The sequence below is a fragment of the Mustela nigripes genome, chromosome 16 (assembly GCF_022355385.1).
Source record: "Mustela nigripes isolate SB6536 chromosome 16, MUSNIG.SB6536, whole genome shotgun sequence".
In the NCBI taxonomy this organism is placed as follows: Eukaryota; Metazoa; Chordata; class Mammalia; order Carnivora; family Mustelidae; genus Mustela; species Mustela nigripes.
In genome coordinates, this window is record NC_081572.1 from 60,153,233 (window position 1) to 60,175,818 (window position 22,586).

Consider the following 22,586-nt stretch of genomic DNA (forward strand, 5'->3'; position numbering starts at 1 on the left):
GAAGTGGAAGAAAAGCCTTCCTTCCTGCATGCGGGTGCCGCCTGTGAGCACAGTTTTAAAGTTGGCTTTGTGCTAGAGCACAGCGTGGCTTCTGGGAGGCCGCCTCCGAGGCTTGAGGTGGTGCTGCGGGCACCCCTGCCTTGGCCTGAGGAGTGGCCCATGTTTCCGTCCCCTGTCTCTGTCATGTTGGCTAGTTCATGGATCCCCCATGTGGTACTGGTGGCTCACTGGGATCCCGTTGTGCTTAGGGGAAGACAGAGGCAGAGATGGCTGGCGACAACTGGAGACTTGTGCCAGCCTCATTCAGCCAGAGAGGCAGCACTGGCCTCAGCCCAGTCCCGCGTGCTGCCGTCCTGACCACAAGACCCCTTGTCCGGGTGGCACTCTAACTACCCACACACGGTGGTGGCAGGGAGGACATTGTCAGCAGAGGCAGCCATCGCCCCTGAGCCTGGACACAGTGCTGTCGCCCTCCGAGCCCCTAGCATATCTGCTGCCTGGGAGCACTCTGCTCCCCGTGTGTCCACTTAGATCAGCTCGGACCCCAGCAACCGGGGTGGCTTGTCTCGCTCTGTGGGTTGAAAGCTCAGTCTGTAGCGCACACGACTCTTGATCTCGGGCTTGTGGGTTCGAAGTCCATCTTGGCGTAGAGCTTATTTAAGAATAAAATCTTCTGGGGTGCCTGGGGGCTCAGTCGTTAAGTGTTTGCCTTCGGCTCAAGTCAGGACTCCAGGGTCCTGGGGTCAAGCCCTGCATCGGGCTTTCTGCTTAGCAGAGAACCTGCTTCTCCCTCTGCCACTCCCCCTGCTTCTGCTCTCTCTCTCATTCTCTCTCTCTGTCTCAAATGAATAAAAAAATAAAAAATAAAATCTTTAAAATCTGCTACTTTTCAGGAAGTATTTTGATGCTGAAACTGTCCCATGTTTGGCCAGTGGAAGCTTCTTCTGCCTGCCTTCTGCATCCTGATCTGCCTTTTCCTTTGAGCATTTCCTCAGTTTTTCTTGCAGAAAGAGGTTTCAGGCTCATCATGGAGACTTTCCCTGGCCCAAGGGCTGTCATCCTGCCAACCTGGGCACCTCACTGCCCAACTCTCAAGCCTAAGAAAGCTTCCCCACTCCAGCAGGAGTCCCTTTAACAAAGCTCCTTGCCAAAATAAAGCTCCCACAGGTGTGGGCTGGCTCAGTAAGCTAGAAAGAGCTCCACGCCTTTGCTGTTTTCTTCTTCCCGGGAGAACTTTCCGTACGTGGTTTCTAAAGGCTAAGTGGAAGATAGTAGAGTATTGTCTCGGGGGTTGTGGGTGACGGGACTGCAGGCTGTGCCGCAGGGGCGTTTCGAGATGCCTGGAGAATGGATACAGTGACTAGTGTCTTAGTAGAGCATAGATTTGTCATCGGAAATGAGGGACATTATCTTGTGGAATTTAAAAGTAATTTAGTCTATAAAGACTGGCCAATGATTATGCAAATTGTATCACAGCAGTAATGAGGCAACTTTTGTAGAAGAAACCTAAATTCCTTTACCTTTTGTTTCCAGGGCAAGAGAGATGGTCCAGAGGAAGTCGGGCCTTTAGACAGCAAGCAGGCAAGTAAGGCAGACGAAGAAGGCGTGTCATTGGCGAAGGGTCCTCTGTGCCAGACTCAGGCTTCCAACTCACCTGCGGATGGAGGCACAGCTCCCAGGCGTCCAGGTGGAGACTCGCATCATGACCTTGATCTCTTTTTTGTCTTAGATCGCACACAGACCCATCCCTGAGCGGTCTGTGGCACACAGCCTGAAATTGGCTCACAGCCGCGAGAAATCGCGGTTTCTCAGCTTTGTATCTGACAGTAGTGATCACGCTTCGAAAGTTGCCTTTCCTTCACTTTTCCTGCTTTCCTACCTCGTTATTCCTGAGTTTTCTGAGTGCCTTCTGTGTGCCAAGCACCATGCTGGGCTATGGGAGTGCGACAGGGACCAAGTCAGACAGACGTGTAGCTCCTGCCCTCACGGAGCCTGCAGTCTGGTGGGGAGGGTGTGGACCAAGCTACGGGTAACTGTAGGCTGGAATGTGACTCTGTCCACAGGAGAGGGGTGGGTGGGTGCAGGTGGCGATGGTGTCTAACAGGAACGGACGGCATCCCCAGAAAGCCTTGTGAAGGTTGGGCTGCGAGGGACTTTAGCTGCGCCAGGATCCGCTGTGGGAAGGGCTTTCTGGGCAGAGGGAACAGCACGAGAGAAGATCCCAGAGTGGGAAACGCCCAGGAAAACACAGGGGAGAGTCCATTCACAGGCACGAAGGGGTGGCGCCCTGGGGGAGCTCTGGGTCGCTGTGCTCTGGGGGCCCGGAGCTCCCTGTCGGGCTAGCAGTGTTGCGCTCAGAGCTGTGTTTCAGGGAGATGGAGGAGCCCAGAGAGGGAGGTGCTAGAGCGTGTCCTCCTCAGGGCAGCCTGGGAGGCAGCTTCTGTCCCAGCCGCCTGCTCTGTGAGGGAGGCAGAGCCGAGCACCTGGCCTCCTGCCCCATGTGCGGCCGGTTCTCAGAAGGGACCGATGGCCCTCTGTGTAGCGCGTGTTCTTCTGCCTTCCGGGCGGCAGTCTGGCCACCCTGGGCAGGCCCAGTCTGCTCTGGTCCACGCCAGCCTCGGCATCCTGGTCCGGATGGACTCAGTTCCTCCCTCGGATGCTCCCCGGGCCCCTGCCGTGCTCCAGCTGTGGCTGTGGGTGCTTCGGGTATGCCTGCACCCAGGAGGGGGGCACATCATGGAAACCAGTGGGTGGCTGTGTGGGCACTAAAGGTGGCTGGAAGGCTGAAGAGCAGGTCGGTGGGGAGGGGCGAGTTGGGAGGCTGGGGTGGGGCTCCGCATTCACCTCCGATGGTCATGGTCACCCTCCTGGAGCGGGGCGGGTTCAGCAATGCGCCGGGGTGTTCTCTGGCAGTGCGGGGACAGGCCGCAGTAGACTTGCCTGTTTGCTCACTCAGAGAAGCTGGCAACATCTGGAGGTGTGATGTTTTCCCTCACAGATGCTGAAAATGCGGGCGTGTTGTCTCAGAAGCCCCTCGAGGAGAAAGCGGTTCCTGCAAGCCCCGAACAGGTGTTTGCTGAGTGCTCCCAGAAGAGGATTCTGGGGTTGCTAGCGGCCATGTTACCTCCCTTAAAGTTGGTATGAGACAAATGGTGTTTTCTTTTTTGGAAGAGGGTGGTGGTATTTGTGGAAAAAATGTGTTTTTTGGAAAGCTGTGTACTGAAACCACGTGTTCATATCACCTGTGTGTCCCCGAGAGAAGCATAATCAGTGAGAGGTTGGGTCAGAGGGTGATGCCTGGAGTGTCTGTTTCCACCTGATTGTGCGTGGCTGCCGATGAAGGATATGGTGCGGGCCCTTCGGCCCCGGCCAGGTTTAACCAGGATGTGGACTGACACGGCGTTGACCGGGGTGCTCCCGTGGACCCTGTGGTGAACTGGCATCTCTCCCTCTCTCGGCAGGACCCCACGGTGCCCGTGATGCCCCTGGAGCGCGTCCTCCCACTCATGTTCCAGGTTGTCATCTCAAATGCAGGCCACCTGAACGAGACCTACCACCTCACACTGGGGCTCCTCGGCCAGCTGATCGCCCGCCTCTCACCAGCAGAGGTGGATGCCGCGGTGGTGACGGTCCTCTCCGCCGAGCACGCCCTGTTTGCCTCAGGGGACAGTTCCGTTGTGCCTGACGGCTGGAAGACCACACACCTGCTCTTCAGCTTGGGGGCGGTGTGTCTGGACAGGTAGTGCCTGCGCTCTGTGCCCCCATGGTGTTCGTTGCTTTAAGCTCCTGGTCCGGCTGCTGATTGAGTTCAGTGTGCCATTGTCTAGGCCGCTCTTGGGAGAACAGCATTCGTTTTACTAGCAAAGTTGTCAGCTAACGCTGAAATTATCCGTGAAACCCACCTCAAAACAGCTGTGTGGTCCTGCAGTGTCTGCTGCTTGAATTCTCGATGATGTTCATTCTGATGGTTTTTTCCTGGTGCAGTAAGCATAGGCTTTGGGGTAGAAGAAATTAGGGCTATTTTTGGTATAAAGTAACTTGACCAGAACACCAAATTTGAAAAACGGAAGTGGAGAAAAAAGTCACCCCACCTGCACCATCTTTTTTTTTTTTTTTTTTTTAAGATTTTATTTATTTGAGAGAGTGAGAGTGTGTAGGCAGGGTAATGGGAGACAGCCCAGCAGACTCCACGCTTAGTGTGCAGCCCAATGTGGGGCTCGATCCCACGACCCCAGGGTTCTGACCAACGGAGCCGCCAGGGGCCTGCACCTGGTGCTGTTTGAATATGTTTCCCTCCAGTCTTTTTTCTGTGCTCAAACATGAGTGTGCACAAGTGTGTACGTGTGTGTGACCCTTTATAGAGATTCTGTTTTCAGCTCTAACTGTATGCTGAGTGTGGAGGTTCCCTGAGGTGTCATTCTGAGAGTTGTCAGATGAGTGGGTGTGTGGCTCTGGGGCACAGGTGTGTGTGGTTCTCAGTGCTGCGTGGGGGGCCTGCTGGGGCGAGCGTGAGCCTCGGCCCTACTGCCTCACGGAGTTCTTGCCTTCCAGCCGCGTGGGCTTGGACTGGGCGTGCTCCATGGCGGAGATCCTGCGCTCGCTCAGCGGTACGCCCCAGTGGCGGGACGTCATCGCCACCTTCACAGACCACTGTGTCAAGCAGCTGCCTTTCCAGCTGAAGCACACCAACGTCTTCACCCTCCTGGTGCTGGTCGGCTTCCCGCAGGTACACGGCTCCGAAGCTGGGCCACACCTCCTGGTCCCATGGCCTCCCTGCCCTCCGTGTGCACAGCGGGGGCTCGGCACATGTCTCTGGGAGGGTGTTTTCTTTCACCACATCATTTGCATTTACAGTATTGGTGTATTTCCAAGATCGTGGGATGGTTTGTTTGACTGTGTTCTTAGCAGTTTAGCTGTTCGTTTTATCAGCCAGTAGTTTGAGTAACAGGTCCCTAAGTTACTGAGTCACACATGACTTGAGAGTGCCCTTGTTCCCCAGTTGGCATTCATCTCGCTCTCATTTCTGATCCTCGTGTCTCATGGTTGGGACAGAGAGGACCGTGAGAACATGGCTTCCTCCGGCAAGTGTGTAAACCGCCGATGCACCAGGCCTTGGACTCAGGAGTGCCCGTCCTTGCACACTGTTGAAGTCGGCGGCACAAGCAGAGGGGGCTGGGCTCGTTTCCACCAGAGGGTCTGGTCAGGGGTCTGTGTGCTCCTGAGTTGCCTTCCTGGTCGCTGTCACATTCTAGGTTCTCTGCGTGGGCACCCGCTGTGTGTATATGGATAACGCCAATGAGCCACATAACGTCATCGTCCTGAAGCACTTCACAGAGAAGAACAGGGCTGTGATCGTTGATGTCAAAACCCGGAAGAGGAAAACAGGTCCTAAGCCTCATTGTTTTGAAGAACAGGAGGAAACTGTCAGATCTCTGCGTGGCCCTGCATGTGTTGTTTTAAAAAAACAAGTTTTAATGGCCTGAGCTGCTTTTCCCTTATCTCTAAAGTGATGTGGTGGGATTAGGGTAAATTGGAAGGCCCTGGCCATGCCTCAGTTTGTATATATGGCTCCCAGGTTCTGGGGGCACCTTTAGGGTCTGAACAGTTAATGTTGTCGTGGGCTGGTGTTTTGTTTTCTGATGGGCCATCTAAGTATATGATGGAGTCAGCTACATGAGTGCAAAATAACTCAGTAATTGTGCTGCCATTCATGTCACTTTCATCGTGCTTGATCAGTAGAACAGCGAAATTACATCTAAGTGCCAACCCCAGAAGAGCCTGGAGTAGGTCACCATACGTGCCCTGTTCTGCTTCTGAAACCCTGTGCTCATTCAGTGTCAGCATTAGGCTCCGTCTGTGCCATGGTTGTGTGTGCCGTGAGGGACCATCAAGGGTCTCCTTTTCCCTCTTGGTCTTTTCTCTTTGCTGCATGTCAACATTCCACTGTTTCAGATGAGACTGGTTCTCCACGGAATTATCCCGGCACCTTTGTTGGAGACTAGTTGACCCACGTGTGTGTGTGTGTGTGTGTGTGTGTGTGTGTGTGTGTGTGTGAGAGTGTATTTATGGGTTCTGTCATATTAGATTAATCTGTATATTTGTCCTTACTCGAGTACCACATTCTCTGACCATTTATAGATTCATGCTAAGTCTCCAAATCAGGTTCTCCAACTTCGTTACTTTTCCGTCAGCACTGTTTTGGCTGGTCTAGTTTCTCTGCTTTTCTGTGTAAATTTTAGAATCAGCTTGTCAGTTCCTATAGTTCCCTCAGAACCACTGAGTCTGTATGTCTGTTTGGAGAGAAATGACATCATAACACCACCCGTGAGCACTGTATATGTCTCCCTTTATTTAGGGATTAAATTGAGGTCTCTGATTCCTCTTCATCCGGAGTGGGTAGCAGCAGCTTTCTCTCGTTCCTGGATTTGGTACCTTGTGTCTTCTCTCGTTTGTCTCCTAGACGGTCTCAGAAGAGACTCATCAGTGTATTTTTTTTTTTTTTGAAGATTTTAGTTATGTATTTAAGATAGAGTGAGAAAGAGAGAGAGTGAGTTGAGGGCAGAGAAAGAGAGAGAAGCAGGCTTCCCACTGAGCAGGGAGCCTGATGTGGGCTTTGATCCCAGGACCCTGGGATTGTGACCTGAGCTGAAGGCAGTCGCTTCACCACCTGAGCCACCCAGGTGCCCCCTGGATGCTCTCACTTTAACCTGTAAGTGTTTTTCCGTTTAAAGTGGATTTCTTGTCGATGGCATGTAGTGGAATTTTCTTTTTTAATTCAGGTTGACATTGACGATCTCTGCTTTTTCATTGAGATGTTTAGACTACTTAGCTTTAATGCAATTATGAAGAGGATTTAGTTTAAATCTGCTATTTTCCCGATTGCTTTCTATTTGCCTCATTTGTTGTTCCTTTTTTCCTACTGCTTTTGGATTGAAGTTTTGTTCTGTTTTTATGACTCTATTTATTTCCACAGTTGATTTTTAACTTTATCTCTTAATTTTTTAGTGGTTGCTTTAGGGTTTATAATATTCACCTTTAACTCGTCATTGTCTACCTTTAAACAGTATTCTATCACTTAACATACAGTGAGGGAACATAGATTTCATATTTCTGTCCCCCCATCCTTATGCTACTACTGTCACACATTTTACTTCTATGTGTTATAAACCTCAAAATAATACATTATTTATTTCTGCTTTAAAAAGTCAGATGTTTTGGGTCTCCTGGGGTGTTGCAGTGGGTTAAGCATCTGACTCTTAGTTTGGGCTCAGGTCATGGTCTCAGGGTCATGGGATCAAGCCCTGTGTTGGGCTCTGTGCTCAGCAGGGAGTCTGCTTATATACTCGCTCTCCCTCCTCTGCGCCCCCACCCCTGGCTTGTCTGTGTGCGCACACCCTCTTTCTCGCTCTCCCTCAAAGAAATCCTTAAAAAAAAAAAAAAGAACTCTTGTTTAAAAAATAAAAAATAATACAAATAAGAAGATACTTTAAGAAAGGTTTTAAAGTGAGAAAGCTTTGCTCTCATACTTATTGTTCCTGGTGGTCTTTGTTCCTGTGCGTAGGTGCAGGTGTCGTCCTGCTACCATCTTGCTTCGGCCTGAAGAACTCCGGAACATTTCTTGCCTCGCGGTCTCCTGCTATAGGCTTTGGTCGGTGTGTCCTGCCAAACCAAAAAAAATATTTATTTTGACTTTATCTTTTTTTTTTTTTTTTAATTTTTTTTATTAATTTGTCAGAGAGAGAGCGAGCGAGAGGGAACACAGGCAGACAGAATGGCAGGCAGAGTCAGAGGGAGAAGCAGGCTCCCTGCGGAGCAAGGAGCCCGATGTGGGACTCGATCCCAGGACGCTGGGATCATGACCTGAGCCGAAGGGAGCTGCTTAACCAACTGAGCCACCCAGGCGTCCCTTGACTTTATCTTTGAAAGATGACTTTGCCGCCTACAAAATTCTAGGCCAAGAGTCCCTTCTTTGAGTCTTTTAAGGTTTTTGATCCATTTTCTTGTGGTTTACATGGTTACAGCTGCAGCGTTTGCTGTCGTTCTCTTGTCTTCAAATGCGTCTTTTTCCCGCTGGCTGCTTTTAAGAACTGCTCCTTAGTCACCTAGTCACTTAGGGTTAGCATTTTGTTCAGGGTTTGCCTCGGCATGAGTTTCTTGTTTCTTCTTCTTGGGGGTTATTGAGCTTGTTGGTCTGTGGATTTACGGTTTCCATCAGATTCAGAAACATTTGAGCGACTGTCTTCAGATAGTTGTTTTGCCCCCAACAGGACACGTGCGCCAGCACCCAGTAGGATGCCAGGCGTGGGGAGCCAGAAGGTCCCCAGGCCTCTGTGAGCTCCAGGAGTCGTTCGTCTCCCACTCTTGGGTGGTGTGCTCCCGTGCTTGTGGCTCCTGCTCTGCCAGAGACTCGCCATGAAGCTTGTGCGGCTATCTGGCAAGGCCCCCGCAGCCTCTATGTCCCTGTGCCTCTCCCTTCTTCGTGACATTCTGGCCCCTAAATTCTAGCTGCCTTGACTTCCCCAGACTCACCTTTTTTCTCATCAGTTCACTGAGACTACCGGACTCTGCTTCTGATTCTAGTCCCCGTTCTGCCCCTGGAAGTGGTCTCGGGAAAGCCAGGCTTTTGGAGGGGTCCTCTGGCTCTTGTCCCTTCTGTCAGGGTCCTAGTCTGCACTGCCGGTCACCACCTGTCTGCAAACCATGGTCTCACGTGCACTTCACTGTCCGGTTGCTCGAGACAGGAGCCATTCCCGTCTGTCTCAGCTTGCTTGGGAGCAGCGCCGGTGAAGAAGTGCCCGTAGCACTTGGAGATGGCCAGTTTGCGCACAGCAGCGGGATGTGAATCGTGTCTCTGGTTGCTTGGTGGCTGGGTGGCCCAACGCCACTTCGGCACTCACCTGCAAACCGGCCATAGGGGTCACAGCCAAGGCTGAAGCAGGGCTGTCTGTGTTGGGGTTTGCGGCTCTTCCTTCAGTAAGGCACGCCACGGGGGAAGAGATGTGGCTGCTGGGAGCGTTAACTGTCCATGCCTTTGTCTTCCTGCCTGCCTGCACGCCGCAGTGAAGGACTACCAGCTGGTGCAGAAGGGGCAGGAGTGCAGCGGCTCTCAGGCCCAGCTGAGCCAGTACGCCCAGCACTTGGCCTTCATCGCCAGTCACCTTCTGCAGACCAGCGTGGACAGCCACTGTCCTGAGGCCGTGGAAGCTACCTGGGTCCTGTCCCTCGCCCTCAAAGGACTCTACAAAACGCTGAAGGTAATGGTGACCTTCTTCCCCTTGCAGATGAGCCACTGTGATGGGACGTCTGTGGGGCTCATACTGCAGGCGGGTGCCGTCTAATCGCGATGGACGGCTAACCAAAGGCTCTGGATTATTTTTGGGAGTGGTTGAGGTCTTGCATGAGGATAACTAAGGAGGAAACAGAATTTTCCCAGTAGTTGGCTCTTTGTATTTTTTTAGTACTATTTCATGGAACCACATGTTTACCTGATGGGCATGTGACCTTGGAAGGCGGGAGGAAACCGGATGGGACAGTTTCTCACTCCCCTCTGAGCCAGGGCAAGAGGGAATGGAGGACAGAGGGGCCCGGCTTGTTAGGGGACTTAGAGCGACAGGCTTGACGGTTGGGGCGGGAGGAGCTGGGTGATGAAAGCTGGCGTGCAGACCAGAAGCCGTGACCTGCTAGCTGAGGGGCCTGACAGGAGGAAAGCGATCACTTTTTAGGACGATGTTCCCCAAAGAAGTAGCCATGAAAAAAGGGTTTCTTATAAAAGTTGGTGACTCCCTGGACTTGGGCAGAACTGCCCAGGAGGCCACAGGAGGACTGAGGCAGCACAAGGGGTCCGCACAGCTGGCAGCTCTGGGCCCGCCCTGAGTGCTCTTGCTGAGGGGACCGAGGCCACGCAGCTGCTGTTTGTTGCCTCCGAGGCACTTACCACAGTCTGTTCTCGTTTTAGTTGTTTAGTTATAGTAGCAAAGAGAAAACAAACTCCCCAAGGGCACAGACCGTTTCTGTCTTGGAGTCCCTGTTTTCATGACTGTTGGTTGAGCACCAGGAGCCACGTGGAACTCCGTGGCACTGATCTCGAGAGGTGGGGCTTGCAGTCTGGCCTTCCAGAGAGCCCCATGGGCCCACGAGGAGGAGGCCTGCCGAATCAGAAACAGCCTGTCTGAGGAGGTGGAGTGTGAGGCGGTAGATGAGGAGTCTGGACAGGGCGATGCAGCCTCGGGAGCCAGGCCCAGGAGGAGGTGAGGCTGTCAGCGATAGCAAGAGCACCTCTGGGCCTTCAGGATCCTGCGGAAGATGGGTGTGAGGCCAGAGAACCGGGCAGGCCGTCTGTGGCGCCCCATCTGCCAGGAGTCGGGACGTAGGATGTGGTCTGACGAGCGCTGGGGAAGCTCATTCATGTAGGACAAAGCCCACGGTGTCCTGGGCTCCAGAAAGGCTTGCCAGGGCTGAGTTGGGGAGTGGACGGGCTCAGGTTGGGGCTGAGGTTCAGGGTGTCATCCTTCCTGTGACTCTGGAATTTTCCCCATGTGGTGACCTTGGGCCATAGGCTGAGCCTGGGCTCTGAAAGAGCCTTGCTTCTCCCCACGGGGCCTGTGCCTTCTGCCTGGGAGGCGGCTGTGGGTCATTGCTCTTCTGTTTGGCAGGCTCACGGTTTCGAAGAGACTCACGCGACCTTCCTTCAGACGGATTTGCTGAAGCTCCTGGTGAAAAAGTGCAGCAAAGGGACCGGTTTCAGCAAAACGTGGCTCCTGCGGGACCTGGAGGTATGGGTGCGCTGCCCGCGGCAGGCCTCCCGCTTGGGAGCGACCCCTGCAGTAGCCGGGACGGGCTCTACCCTGAGCTCACCCATTCTGGGCAGGCGTTGGAACCGTGTCTTCGGTTTGCGTCCCCTGCTGGAAACAGGGATATTACAGCTGCCCTACCCATCAGGGAGAGGATGCATTTGCTGTTTGCTCAGAGAACACGGGAGGACAAATAGTTTATGGAAACATGCGGCTGACCGTTACCTCACGGTGATAAAATGTATCCTGGAATTATTATTTCCCTTTGACACTCCTTTGAGCTAAAATCTGTTTCTGAGTTTGTCCTTGGTTATGTTTATTTTACGTAGCATTTTAGTCCATCATTTTCATCTCACTACATTGCTTCTGGGCCACAGATTTTTCTCGGTGGGATCGCTGAGGTTCCGTGTCGAGTGTGTGTACTGTGTGCTGGCCTTGGGTCTGGGAGAGGCTGCTGCCATGCTCAGGGAGGGCAGCCGGCTGTGCTCTGTCACACAGAGGCCAGTGTGCAAAGAGCCCGTCCTCTGGCATCCTGTGAGGGGTTGGCCAGCTTTCGGGAAATGGTGCTGAAATATAGTATGGGAAAGCCCGGAGAGCATCTGGGCTCTCATTCTGAGGAAAACCTTTTACATTTTAAAGTAAAATTTGGGGCTCCTGGGTGGCTCAGTGGGTTAAGCTGCTGCCTTCGGCTCAGGTCATGATCTCAGGATCCTGGGATTGAGCCCCGCATCGGGCTCTCTGCTCAGTGGGGAGCCTGCTTCCTCCTCTTTCTCTGCCTGCCTCTCTGCCTGCTTGTGATCTCTCTCTGTCAAATAAATAAATAAAATCTTTAAAAAAAAAAAAGTAAAATTTAATTTTTTTAATCATTCAAATAACAGAACTACATTGCAGAAAATGTGAAATATAGAAAAGGAAGAAAACTTCAAATTCCACCGCATGAACACAACCACCATTAGTATTTTCTGTACGGCCTTATTCTAGTTGTTTCCGTCGACGTCACTGGCACACGTGTAAACACAGATGGTGCCGTGCGTGTGGCACTCAGACGCCATGGGCCTGTGCGGCGGCTGCTGCCCTGAGTCGCTGGGTGGTTTCATGACCCCAGCGTAGTGGCTGCCAGGGACACACGAAGGTGGATGTCAGCTTTATCGAGCGTAACAGGCTCGATGTTACTCCTGAAAGGGGTGCTGCTGGCTGGGGCACAGTCAGCAGACGTTGTTCTAGCTCCTTTCCCTCACCAAAACGTGAGGTGATCCCAGCCTAGGTCGTCCGCTCCAAGGCGTGTGTCTTAGTATGTCTTCAATTACAGGCAAATGGAGCATGTTCTCGTGTTTTTTGTTACTAATTTTACTTTCTTTTTGAGAATGCTTGCATCTATTATAAAAGGTCAAATACCTTGTACCATTTGAGGGTTAAAGATCAGTGTGATGTTCTCATCCACGGAACCCGCAGCCCTGTCCTGCCTGGTTTTCTATCTATAGATTCTGTCCATCATGCTGTACTCCTCGAAGAAGGAGAGCCACACCTCGGCCGAGCACACAGCCCTGGAGCGAGACGAGCGAGGGGACCCCGAGGACGAAGTAGAGGGCATGGTCAGCAGCCCCACCGAGCCGGAGCAGAAGAAGCTCGACCCTCTGGAGAGCCTGGACGAGCCCACCCGAATATGTTTCTTGGTGAGTTCTGGGGCCGTGCGGAAAGCACGGGGTGGGTTCTCTTGGGCTCACACCGAGTGTTTGCCTCCATGTGAAAGTGCCTCAGTCTGACGTGCTGAGAGGTCATTTCTTGAAGACTCAGTCTGAATCATGCAGAATCGACCCAGAGTGGAGACATCCTCACGGCCGTCGTTTTTAAGCTCTTTGGCCCTACAGCGTTGGGTTGTCTCTCCGGTGACACGAGCACAAGCACTTTTGCTCGTCCTTTGAGCCCTTAGCTGCCGGGCGTCTCCTGTGACTTCTGAGATGCGTTCTCTGATGTCCCTTGGGGATACTCGCTTCCTGGAGCACGGACCGCAGGGAGGAGAGGCAGAGAGTTGGACGGGGATCAGAGGAGCAGGCGTGTGTCTGGCCCATGGTGCCGGTGCTTGGAGTTGCGTGCGTGGCAGTGGCTCCGGCGGTGGGTGGGGGTGTGGATGTTAGCATAGCGTGTGGCTGCCGGGGCTACCGTGCCGTGTTTTCCTGTGAATTTATGATCGCAGAGCAGATTCCGCAGTCCGTCTCTTAGGGTTGATGATTCAGAAATTACACCCTGTGGTAACTTGAGAAAATAACCCTTTTATCCCTTTTGAGCCCCGTCTCTCCTGTGCTTCCTCCCGTGGCCTCCAGATGGCGCATGACGCGCTCCGTGCCCCGCTGCACGTCCTCCGGGCCATCTACGAGCTGCAGATGAAAAGGACTGACTCCTTCTTCCTGGAGGTTCAGAAGAGGTGAGGGGTGCAGAGCTGCGGCACATGTGTGGCCAGCAGGGGAGCGCGGGGGGGAGAGCATGGGGGCCGGGCAGGGCCGTGATGGCCTCCCGCCAGCGCGTGCTGGGCAGACTCAGGCCAGGCCGACCCCTGGACCTGGTTCTCAGTTCTTTGTGCAGTGCCGTGAACACCGGCCCCGCCCCGCTACATGCATCCTCTCTGAGCTGTGCTGCGTGTCCCTCTGGGAGTGGACATCAAGCGGACACCAGGGCTTCTCTCATACGTCGTCCTGGGCCCTGCGGCCAGAGTGCTATTTGCACGTTATCTTCATGGATTTCCCCAAGGGTTATCACCAAGTTAACAACACTCCCTCCTCTGGGCCGGGAAGCTCGGCCTAGTGCTTGGGCCCAGCTCCCGAATGTTGTGGACCGTCACTGGCCACATTGATCTCCCCCTGTCATGTGCTTGTTTTTGACTTCTTCTAACTTACATGCAGTTCCAATTCAACTTTTCTTTGAAAAAGCTGTTTTTCTGCACTTCTCATACGTTGCCTCAAATCCTTTGTGAAATGAAGGAGGGCACAGTCTAAGCAGCTGTGACTAAGACACCCGGAAACAGTGGGTCAAGGAAGATAGAATTGTTTCTCCTCTTGGGACCGTCCAGGGTGGGTAGGCAGCTCTGCTCTGGGAAGGACCCTGTCTCCCCAAGGGTATTGTCTTCCTGTTTGTTGTCACCCATACCCCCAGCCCTGTGGAGTGGCGGAGAGTAGAAGGAGGAGGACACCCTGAACCCAGCTGCTTGAGGGAAGGTTCACCGGCCTCCTGTGGCGGAGGACCTAGTTGCATCATGCTGTCTAGCTGAGGAGGGGCTGGGTATCCCGTTGAGGCTTCCAGGAGCTCTGTTTCTGAGATCCCGAGGGACAGTTGGCATCCTCTGCCCCCAGGGCGTATGTGCACGTCTGTCTGCGCAAGTCAGTGAGTGCTCCGCGTCTGGGTTGCAAACTACGGGGCGATAATGTCACCGCAGAACAGTAACAGGACAGTAGCGCGGAGAGGCCTTTCCGCCAGGCTTCACTGCGTGCCGAGCTCTTCACTTTCTGTGATGTGTGTGCCCAGCCTTGTGCCCCTTCTCCCCAGGTTCGACGGGGATGAGCTCACCACGGACGAAAGGATTCGGACCCTGGCTCAGAGGTGGCAGCCCAGTGGGGGTCTGAGGCTGGAGGAGCAGAGTGCCAAAGCCGTGGACACAGACATGATTATCTTACCATGCTTGGTGGGTGGCCTTCACCTTAAACGCAAAACACCTGCCCCTTGACCTCGCCCCCACCCCGTGCTGAGGGGCAGGCAGTGGTAATGGTGGTCTTGGGTTTGCAGGCCCGGCCCGCACGCTGTGAGCAGGCCACAGCCGAGTCGAACCCCGTGAGCCAGAAGCTCATCGCCAGCACGGAGAGTGAGCTGCGGCAGAGCTACGCCAAGCAGCGGCGCAGCAAGAGTGCTGCCCTCCTGCACAAGGAGCTGAACAGCAAGAGCAAGCGGGCCGCCCGCGACTACCTGTTCCGCGTCAACGAGGCCACAGCCGTGCTGTACGCCCGCCACGTGCTGGCCTCCTTGCTTGCCGATTGGCCGGGACACGTGCCAGTGAGTGAGGACACCCTGGAACTCAGTGGCCCGGCCCACATGACCTACATCCTGGACATGTTCATGCAGCTGGAAGAAAAGCATCAGTGGGAAAAGGTAGGTGATTGTTAGCAGGCCGGGCTGGGCACTGCCCATGTGGTTCCTCCTCGGCCCCCGCCTCCACGTTTGAACCTTTTTCCTCTGGCGGGGGCCTCCCTGGAGGGGGTCACCTGTGGTGGCGTGCAGCTCCCCAACACCTGTGAGGGCAGCAGACACCAGGCAGGGGTGCAGCAGACCTGGTGTGCAGAGGTGCTTGACACTGTGGTCCCCGGAGCCTGACTGTGCGCTTGGCCTGGCCTGTCTCTTCTCATCTAGTGCCAGGTCCAGGGGACACGGGGAATTGCGGCTGACTGGCCTGTCCTCATGGTACAGGAACCGTCCAGGGAGTTTGGGGCTTATTTCTGGAGTGTCTGCCCCGGGGTGTTGCACCTGTCTTGAGGAAGTATACTCAGAGGCCCCAACCTTCAGAAGGCAGCTGTGGGCTCTGCAGCCTAACCCCACATTCCAGTCTGCTTTTCCAGGCCTCTGGTTCTATTTTTTTTCTTCTTTTTAAGATCTTATTTATTTATTTGACAGACAGAGGTCACAAGTAGCAGAGAGGCAGGCAGAGAGAGATGGGGAAGCAGGGTCCCCGCTGAGCAGAGAGCCCGATGCGGGGCTCAATCCCAGGACCCTGGGATCACGACCCGAGCTGAAGGCAGAGGCTTTAACCCACTGAGCCACCCAGGCGTCCCTGGTTCTATTCTTAAGTCAAATCTCCAACGTCATCTTTGAGAATAGGGCCGGGGTGGCGATTCCCAGGGTGAATGCACCCAGAGGAGCCACACAGCAGAACACAGCCAGGTCTGGGCGGGGTGGGAGGGGCGGCATGGGGAAGCCATGGGCGCCGCCTCCGGCTGAGCTACCATGTTTTGTCACCCCCTTCCAGCTTCCAAGGGCAAAGATCTTGAGTCACATTTACTGCCACCTTTTTCATCCCTGTCCCCTTGGCACCCCCACACATGGTGCACCCTCCTGCATGCTCATGCACACATGGTGCACCCACACTGCTGCAGCTGTTCCCCGTTTGGAAGTGCCTCCCCCATCCTTGCCCCACGGAGCCCTCAGTTCCATGCCTCCTTGGCCCACGTCCCCTTGTTCGGTCCTTGTTTCTCTGTGCGTCCCTCCCCTGCTTGGCTTGGGACTCTAAGGGCCCGGGACCACCTCTGATGAGTTCTGGTGGCTTCTCAGCATGCCCAGAAGTAGGGTTTCCAGGGCAGACTGAGGCGGGGGTGTCCCGGTCCCCGTGGTAAGAGGTGGCTGGAGGAGTGCGCTCCAGGGGTGGGGCCGGGACCAGGGGGAAGCCAGCACCTTTGTGGGCCTCGGGTTGGAATGGACGTGTCCTTCCTCCCGCCCCTGGGCTCTGACGCTCCATGCCTCACGTCTTGCCAGATTCTGCGGAAGGTGCTCCAGGGCTGCCGAGGGAGCATGCTGGGGACCATGGCCCTGGCTGCGTGCCAGTTCATGGAGGAGCCTGGCATGGAGGTGCAAGTCAGGGAGTCGAAACACCCCTATAACAATAACACCAACTTTGAGGTACGTCCAGGGTGCCCGGCAGGCTGGACCTGTGAGGGCTGCTGAGAACCTCCTCTGTGCCGGTGGTGGCTGCCTCCCCCGCGCAGCACTCGCTCTAAGCGGCCGTCCGCCTCCCCAGACCCTGGGAGTCCCCACACCCTAGTCTTCCGACCTGCGAGGAGGAGTTCACTTCTCCTGCGGTGAGGTCCTCACAGGGAATCCCCAGCATCTTGGACAGTGGGTCCGCATGAGGGCCTGGGCTCGGTCCCGGCTGCACTGGCTCCCGATGACGTGGCCGCGCCATGGAGGCCCCCGCCCTTCATCTTATTACCCAGGCTTGTGCTCCCCATCCCCCTTGTCTTAGAGGTGCTGGACGGGGCACCAGAGGAGCCCTCAGGAATGACAGAAATGTCCCTCCCCAGGACAAAGTCCACATCCCTGGTGCCATCTACCTGTCGGTCAAATTCGACCCGCAGTGCAGCACAGAGGAGGGCTGCGACGAGCTGGCCATGGCCAGCAGTAGCGACTTCCAGCAGGACCGACACACCTTCAGTGGGTCGCAGCAGAAGTGGAAGGATTTTGAGCTCCCAGGTAGTGGCCATGTCCTCGCTCCCCTAGACTCCATGGAGCATTGAAACTTAGTCCTTGGAAGAAGGATGTTGTGGGAGGGCTTCACCCCGGGTTCAGCCTTCTTCCTCAGGAGCGTGGGACTTCCTTTGGCTGCCGTGTCCTGAGCTGTTTCTGACTCTTGTGTGGCCAGGAGACACTCTGTACTACCGCTTCACCTCGGACATGAGCAACACGGAGTGGGGCTACAAATTCACTGTGACGGCGGGACACCTGGGGCGGTTCCAGACAGGTGTGTGCGTTCCTCTCGCCGTCCTCAGGCTCTTCTGGGTGGGACCCTCTGGGATGTAACTGATGTTTGTTAAAGTCAAGGCAGGCACTTTTCTCTGCGACTTGCACACACGTCGCTGAGTGTGCTGGGGCAGCCAGTGGTCAGCGTGAGTGGACAGATGGAAGAGCCACCTGTGGGTCCTGCAGAAGACACTTCTTAGATTTCACAGGGCATGTTACAAAAAGGAGAAACTGAAATGTCCCGTGTTGCTCTTATAAAAGGCATCATTTGGGCAACATTTGTATGGTCATAGTCGTTTTGGTCTGTTTATGAAAACTCAAGCAGCTTGTGTTTCTAAAATGTCCATGTTTTGTGGGTGTGGGCCAGGGTTCGAGATTTTGAAGCAGATGCTGTCAGAAGAAAGAGTCTTTCCGCACCTGCCCCTGGCCAAAATTTGGGAGTGGCTGGTGGGTGTGGCTTGTCGCCAGACTGGGCATCAGCGGTTGAAAACCATCCACCTGCTCCTGAGGATTGTCCGATGCTGCACCCACAGGTGAGCTGCCCTCCCTGGGTCCTGTGTGGGGGTTCCGCGCTGTGAGGACCTTCTTCCACGCTGGGGCTTGTCACTTCTCTGTCTGTGCTGTCTGATGGAAAGAAGCTTCTGATTTTAATAGCTTCTGGTTCTTTACCAATCTTTTTTTTAAATTTTTTTTTATTTTAACAATAGTGCTTTTGTTGTCCTGTTTAGGAAGTGTTCGCTGTGCTCTGTCTTGGGGTCGCGACATTATTTCCTGTGTTCTCCAAGCTCGTTGTCTCTGTCACATCTAGCTTACGTTCCACCCTGAATGCGTTCTGTTCATGATGTCCGGTGTCAGGTTGGGATTAGTCATTGGGCTTGAGTCTCTGCCCAACCCCACAGACCACCTTTCCCTCACATCACTCTACCAGGTCACCTTTGTCCCCAAGAAGGTGTCCACACACCCGTGCATCTGTTTCTGGTCTCCTGTGTAGCCCCCGTCTGTTTGGTTCCTCCTGCCGGGGCCACTTTAGTACTGTATCACTGAAAAAATTGTAATATATCTGAAGCGTAGAAGGGGGTGGTTTCACGGATGTCCACGCTATGAAAGATCCCCCATCGGGTTAGTTAATGCACCGAACACCTCACGTGGTTGCCTCTGTCGTGTGGGATGGCCCCGGGGTCTCCCCTCTTGCTGAAACTGGCTTTTCAGCAAATTTCTGTTAAATGATGCAGCGTTGGACGCCACTGTCAGCTGTCATCACCATATTGTGTGTTAGACCCTCAGACCTCCTTCATCTCACAGCTGGAGCATTTGCTCTCTGACCGGCCTCTCCCCGCCTCCCTAACCCCACGCCCCGGTGACCATTCATTCTGCTCTCCGTGTTGACGAGTTTGATTGGTTGGTTTTGGTTTCCACGTGGAGGTAAGATCACCTGGGGTTTGTCTCTCTTGGGCTCATTCTACCGAGCCTAATGCCATCCGGGCCCATCAGTGTTGTTGCGAACGGCGGGGTCTCCTTCATCTCATGGTGAAGAACGGTCTGTTGTGCGTGTAGGTGCACCATGTAGGCTGTATCCACTCTTCCCGCAGGAGACACTGTGTGTTTCCATACCTTGGCTGTTGAGAACGTTTGTGTGCAGGTATCTTTGAGGTAATGATTCGTGGGCTTTGGCTGTAAACCCAGGAGTGGGATTGCTGGATTGTTCAGTAGTTGTGGTTTTAATGACTCGAGGAACCGCCATCTTGGTCTCCACAGTGGCCACAGCGACGCACCAGAGTTCTCCTTTCTCCGTGTCCTCCCTAACAGCTGTCATCGCCTATCTTTTCGATGATAGCCGTCCTCACACATGCGAAGCAATATCTCGTTCTGGCTTCAATTTCCTGATGATGAGTGATGTGAGCCCCTGTCTTCTCATGTGTCTTTTGGCCATCTGCACATCTTCTTTGCGAAAATGTCTGTTCAGGTCCTAGGACCATATATTTTTTTTTTTAAATTTTATTTATTAATTTGACAGAGAGAGATCACAGTAGGAGAGAGGAAGGGAAGAGATCACAGAGAGAGGAAGGGAAGCAGGCCCCCTGCTGAGCAGAGAGCCCGATGTGGGACTCGATCCCAGGACCCTGAGATCATGACCTGAGCTGAAGGCAGCGGCTTAACCCACTGAGCCACCCAGGCGCCCCCTAGGACCATATTTTAATTGGGTTCTTTAGGTTCATTTGAAATCAAGTCATATGAGTTCCTTGTGTGTTTTGGGTATTAACCACTTATCGGATGTGGTTTACAAGTACTTTCTCCCATTCCGTAGATCGCCTTTTCGTTTGTTGATGGTTTCCTTTGCTTTGCAGCTTTTTAGTTTGATGTAGTCCCACTTAATTCTTGCTTTTGTGTCAAATTTTAAAAAACTCGTAGCCAAGACCAATGCCAAGGAGCTTAGCCTTTATGTTTTCTTGTAGGAGTTTTGCAGCTGGAGGTCTCTCATTCAGGTCTTTAATCACTTTTGTATTGATTCTGTGTGTGGTATGAGGGAGGGATCCAGCCTTGCTTGAGGCTATCCGGCTTGTCCCACACATTTGGTGAGGAGACCGTCCTTTCCTCATTGTGTATTCTTGGCACCTTTGTCAGAATTAATGGTCCGTATACGCCTGAGTGTACTTCTGGGCTCCCTGTCGTGTTCATCAGTCTTTCTGCCTGTTTTTATTCTGGTGCCATATGGTTTGGATTACCGTAACTCTGTATTAGGGTTGGAAATCAGAGCGTGAGGCCTCCAGGTGTGCTCTGATGATTGGTTCGAGTACTCGGGGCCTCCTGTAGTTCCACATGGACTTTATGGCTGTTTTCCTGTTTCTGTGAAATGCCGTGGGGATTTGTATGGAGCTCCGTGGACGCTGTATCTTGCTGTGGGCAGCAGCTGTTGGCACCGGTGGTCTTCCGGCCATGACCATGGATCATGCTTTTACACTTCCCTGTGTTTTCTCTAGTTTCTCTCGTCAGCATTCCATAGTTTGCCGTGGATAGACCATTTTTACCTCTTTGTTAATATTTATTTCTAAATGTTTTATTCTTTTTTATCCCATCATAAATGGGTTTGTTTCCTAATACTCCTTCTGATAGTTCGTTGCTAATGTGTAGAAGTGCAGCGGGTCTTTCCGCCTTGGCTTCTGCCCTGTGACTTCACTGCATCTTCTAGTGCTAATGTTGCTTCTCTGGGGCCTTTGGGGTCTCTGGCTAGGCTGTTGTCTGCACACGGTCTGTTGTATGCCTGTTCCAATGCAGATGCCCTCTCGTGTCTGTTTCCTGCCTCTTCGCTCCGGCCAGAACTTCTGGTACCTCGGAGTGTCCCTGAGCCACATGCTTTTGTCCACACATACAGGCACACGCCTCCTCTCGCCAGATGGGGTTTTGGCTCTTTGTGGCATTGAGCCCCTGACCCACAGCCGTGAAGTCCTGGTGCCTGTCCCCTGCAGCCCTCGTGGCCCCGCTCTGGGGCACGTCTCACAGGGTTCCGTGTAGGCAGTCTGCACAACGCTCCCTTTGGTTTATCCCTAGGTGGTTGATGGTTTTGATGCTGTTGTACCTGTTGTTTTAGAATTCTTATTTCTTGGGGCGCCTGAGTGGTTCAGTGGGTTAAGCCTCTGCCTTCGGCTCAGGTCATGATCTCAAGAGTTCTGGGATCCAGCCCTGCATTGGGCTCTCTGCTCAGCAGGGAGCCTGCATAAAATAATTAAAAAAAAAAAAAGAATTCTTATTTCTTAACTGTTTCTGCTCATATATAATTAATTTCTATGTATTTCCTTTGTGTGCAGGGACCGTGCCCTGTTTGTTAACTTTAAGTGTGCATGTGGATTATTCAGAGCACAGTCATGCTCTTGGCAAAGAAGGGGTTTTAGTTCTTCCTCTCGGTCCTTAGAAGCTTCCTCCCCTCCTTTTGCAGGACCTTGCACAGAGTACTGAACAGACGTGGGGATTATAGACGCGTCACCTTGCTCCTCAGCTTGGAGGGCAGGTGTTGGCAACCAAGTCACACACGTCCTCCGCACACTCACAGCCCTGCCTGTCAGGGTTCAGTGTCCTCCAGCATTTACTTTTTGAGAGAGCGAGGGAGAGGGAGCATGTGGGTGGGGGCGGGGGTAGGGGACGGGTGTGCAGAGGGATCCTGAGCAGCCTCCACGCCCAGTGCAGAGCCGGAAGGGGGCGCTCCACCTTGCAGTCCCTGGATCATGACCGGAGCCAAAATCAGGAGTCAGATGCTTGTGCGGCTGAGCCACTCGGCCCCTCCCCAGACACCCCAGACAAGCCCAGGGTCCCAGTCAGAATGGACGGATGATGCCTCAGCAGCAGGGCCTCTGTGTAGTCTGACAGAGAGGAGTCGGCCGCTGCCAGCCGGGGGGTGTGGGGGGTAAGCGGACTGTGGTTGCTGTTTTCACTGGGTCCCCGTGTGCGGAGGTCGCTTTGCCCGCAGGGGCTCAGTTCTGTTCCTGTGAGAGCTGCTTGCACCGAGAAGTGCCCGGTTGAGTGATAGGTTTGAAACTGTCTTCAGACGGCGGGGCCCTTTCTGGCCACATTGTCGGGGCGCTTGCACGGTCGCTGGCCTTCCTCAGTCCTGGGGTGAGACTGCACAGGCAGAGGGGAAGGCAGCCCTGGGGCGGGGTAGGAGTATGAGCCACGCAGGTGCATGGACGTCCCTCCCAGTGGTGACCCGGAAGGTCTACAGAACTGTGTCCAGAAATCAAACCGTGCGTTCCCCTTGCTCCGCAGGAAGACTTACTGTTCTGGGAGAAAGTTGGACATTAAAGAGAAAAGGCAAAATTTAAGATTATGAATGCATAAAGTCATATAGTGAGGCCCAGAGTATTATTTGCTTTATTAACTTTTCTTCTCTGAAGGAGGTTGAAGTGGAATGAAAAACACATCTTACCCCTGAGTCAGAAATGTTCGTCTCTCACCCGAGGCCTCTGGAATTACAAGGGCTCTGGCAGAGCTCCCTCGTTAGCCCATTTCTTGTGTTTTGTGAGGCTAAGATTGGAATATTGCTTATCACTGTCTTTTAAATCTTCTCTTGTGCTCTGTTGAAGCAACAAACATTGCAGAAAATCTAGGAAATTTGGGGCGCCTGGGTAGCTCAGTCAGTGAAGTGTCTGCCTTCAGCTCAGCTCATGATCCTAGGGTCCTGGGATCGCGTCCCATGTCCAGCTCGCTGCTTGGCAGGGACCCTGCTTCTCCCTCCCCCTGCGTGACGCTTCCTCTGCTCCTGCGTCTCTCCTGTGCTCCTTCTCTCTCTTTCTACCTCTCAAATAAATAAAATCTTAA

General features: G+C 53.6%; 1 protein-coding gene across 2 annotated transcripts in view; it reads left to right on the forward strand.

The window, feature by feature from the left end:
* Positions 1–22,586, forward strand: part of ZZEF1 (zinc finger ZZ-type and EF-hand domain containing 1) — a 100,994-nt gene that overhangs the window by 72,914 nt on the left and 5,494 nt on the right. Inside the window, exons 38-52 of one of the 2 annotated variants that reach the window (XM_059379830.1) lie at positions 1,534–1,687; positions 2,999–3,138; positions 3,462–3,739; positions 4,552–4,726; positions 5,253–5,385; positions 9,061–9,254; positions 10,653–10,772; positions 12,272–12,463; positions 13,076–13,212; positions 14,328–14,463; positions 14,565–14,924; positions 16,299–16,442; positions 16,844–17,012; positions 17,182–17,280; positions 17,647–17,812. In XM_059379830.1, coding sequence (XP_059235813.1) covers positions 1,534–1,687; positions 2,999–3,138; positions 3,462–3,739; positions 4,552–4,726; positions 5,253–5,385; positions 9,061–9,254; positions 10,653–10,772; positions 12,272–12,463; positions 13,076–13,212; positions 14,328–14,463; positions 14,565–14,924; positions 16,299–16,442; positions 16,844–17,012; positions 17,182–17,280; positions 17,647–17,812 — 2,597 coding nt within the window. The remainder of the gene's footprint in view (positions 1–1,533; positions 1,688–2,998; positions 3,139–3,461; positions 3,740–4,551; positions 4,727–5,252; positions 5,386–9,060; positions 9,255–10,652; positions 10,773–12,271; positions 12,464–13,075; positions 13,213–14,327; positions 14,464–14,564; positions 14,925–16,298; positions 16,443–16,843; positions 17,013–17,181; positions 17,281–17,646; positions 17,813–22,586) is intronic. The other variant, XM_059379831.1, reaches the window with a different exon arrangement.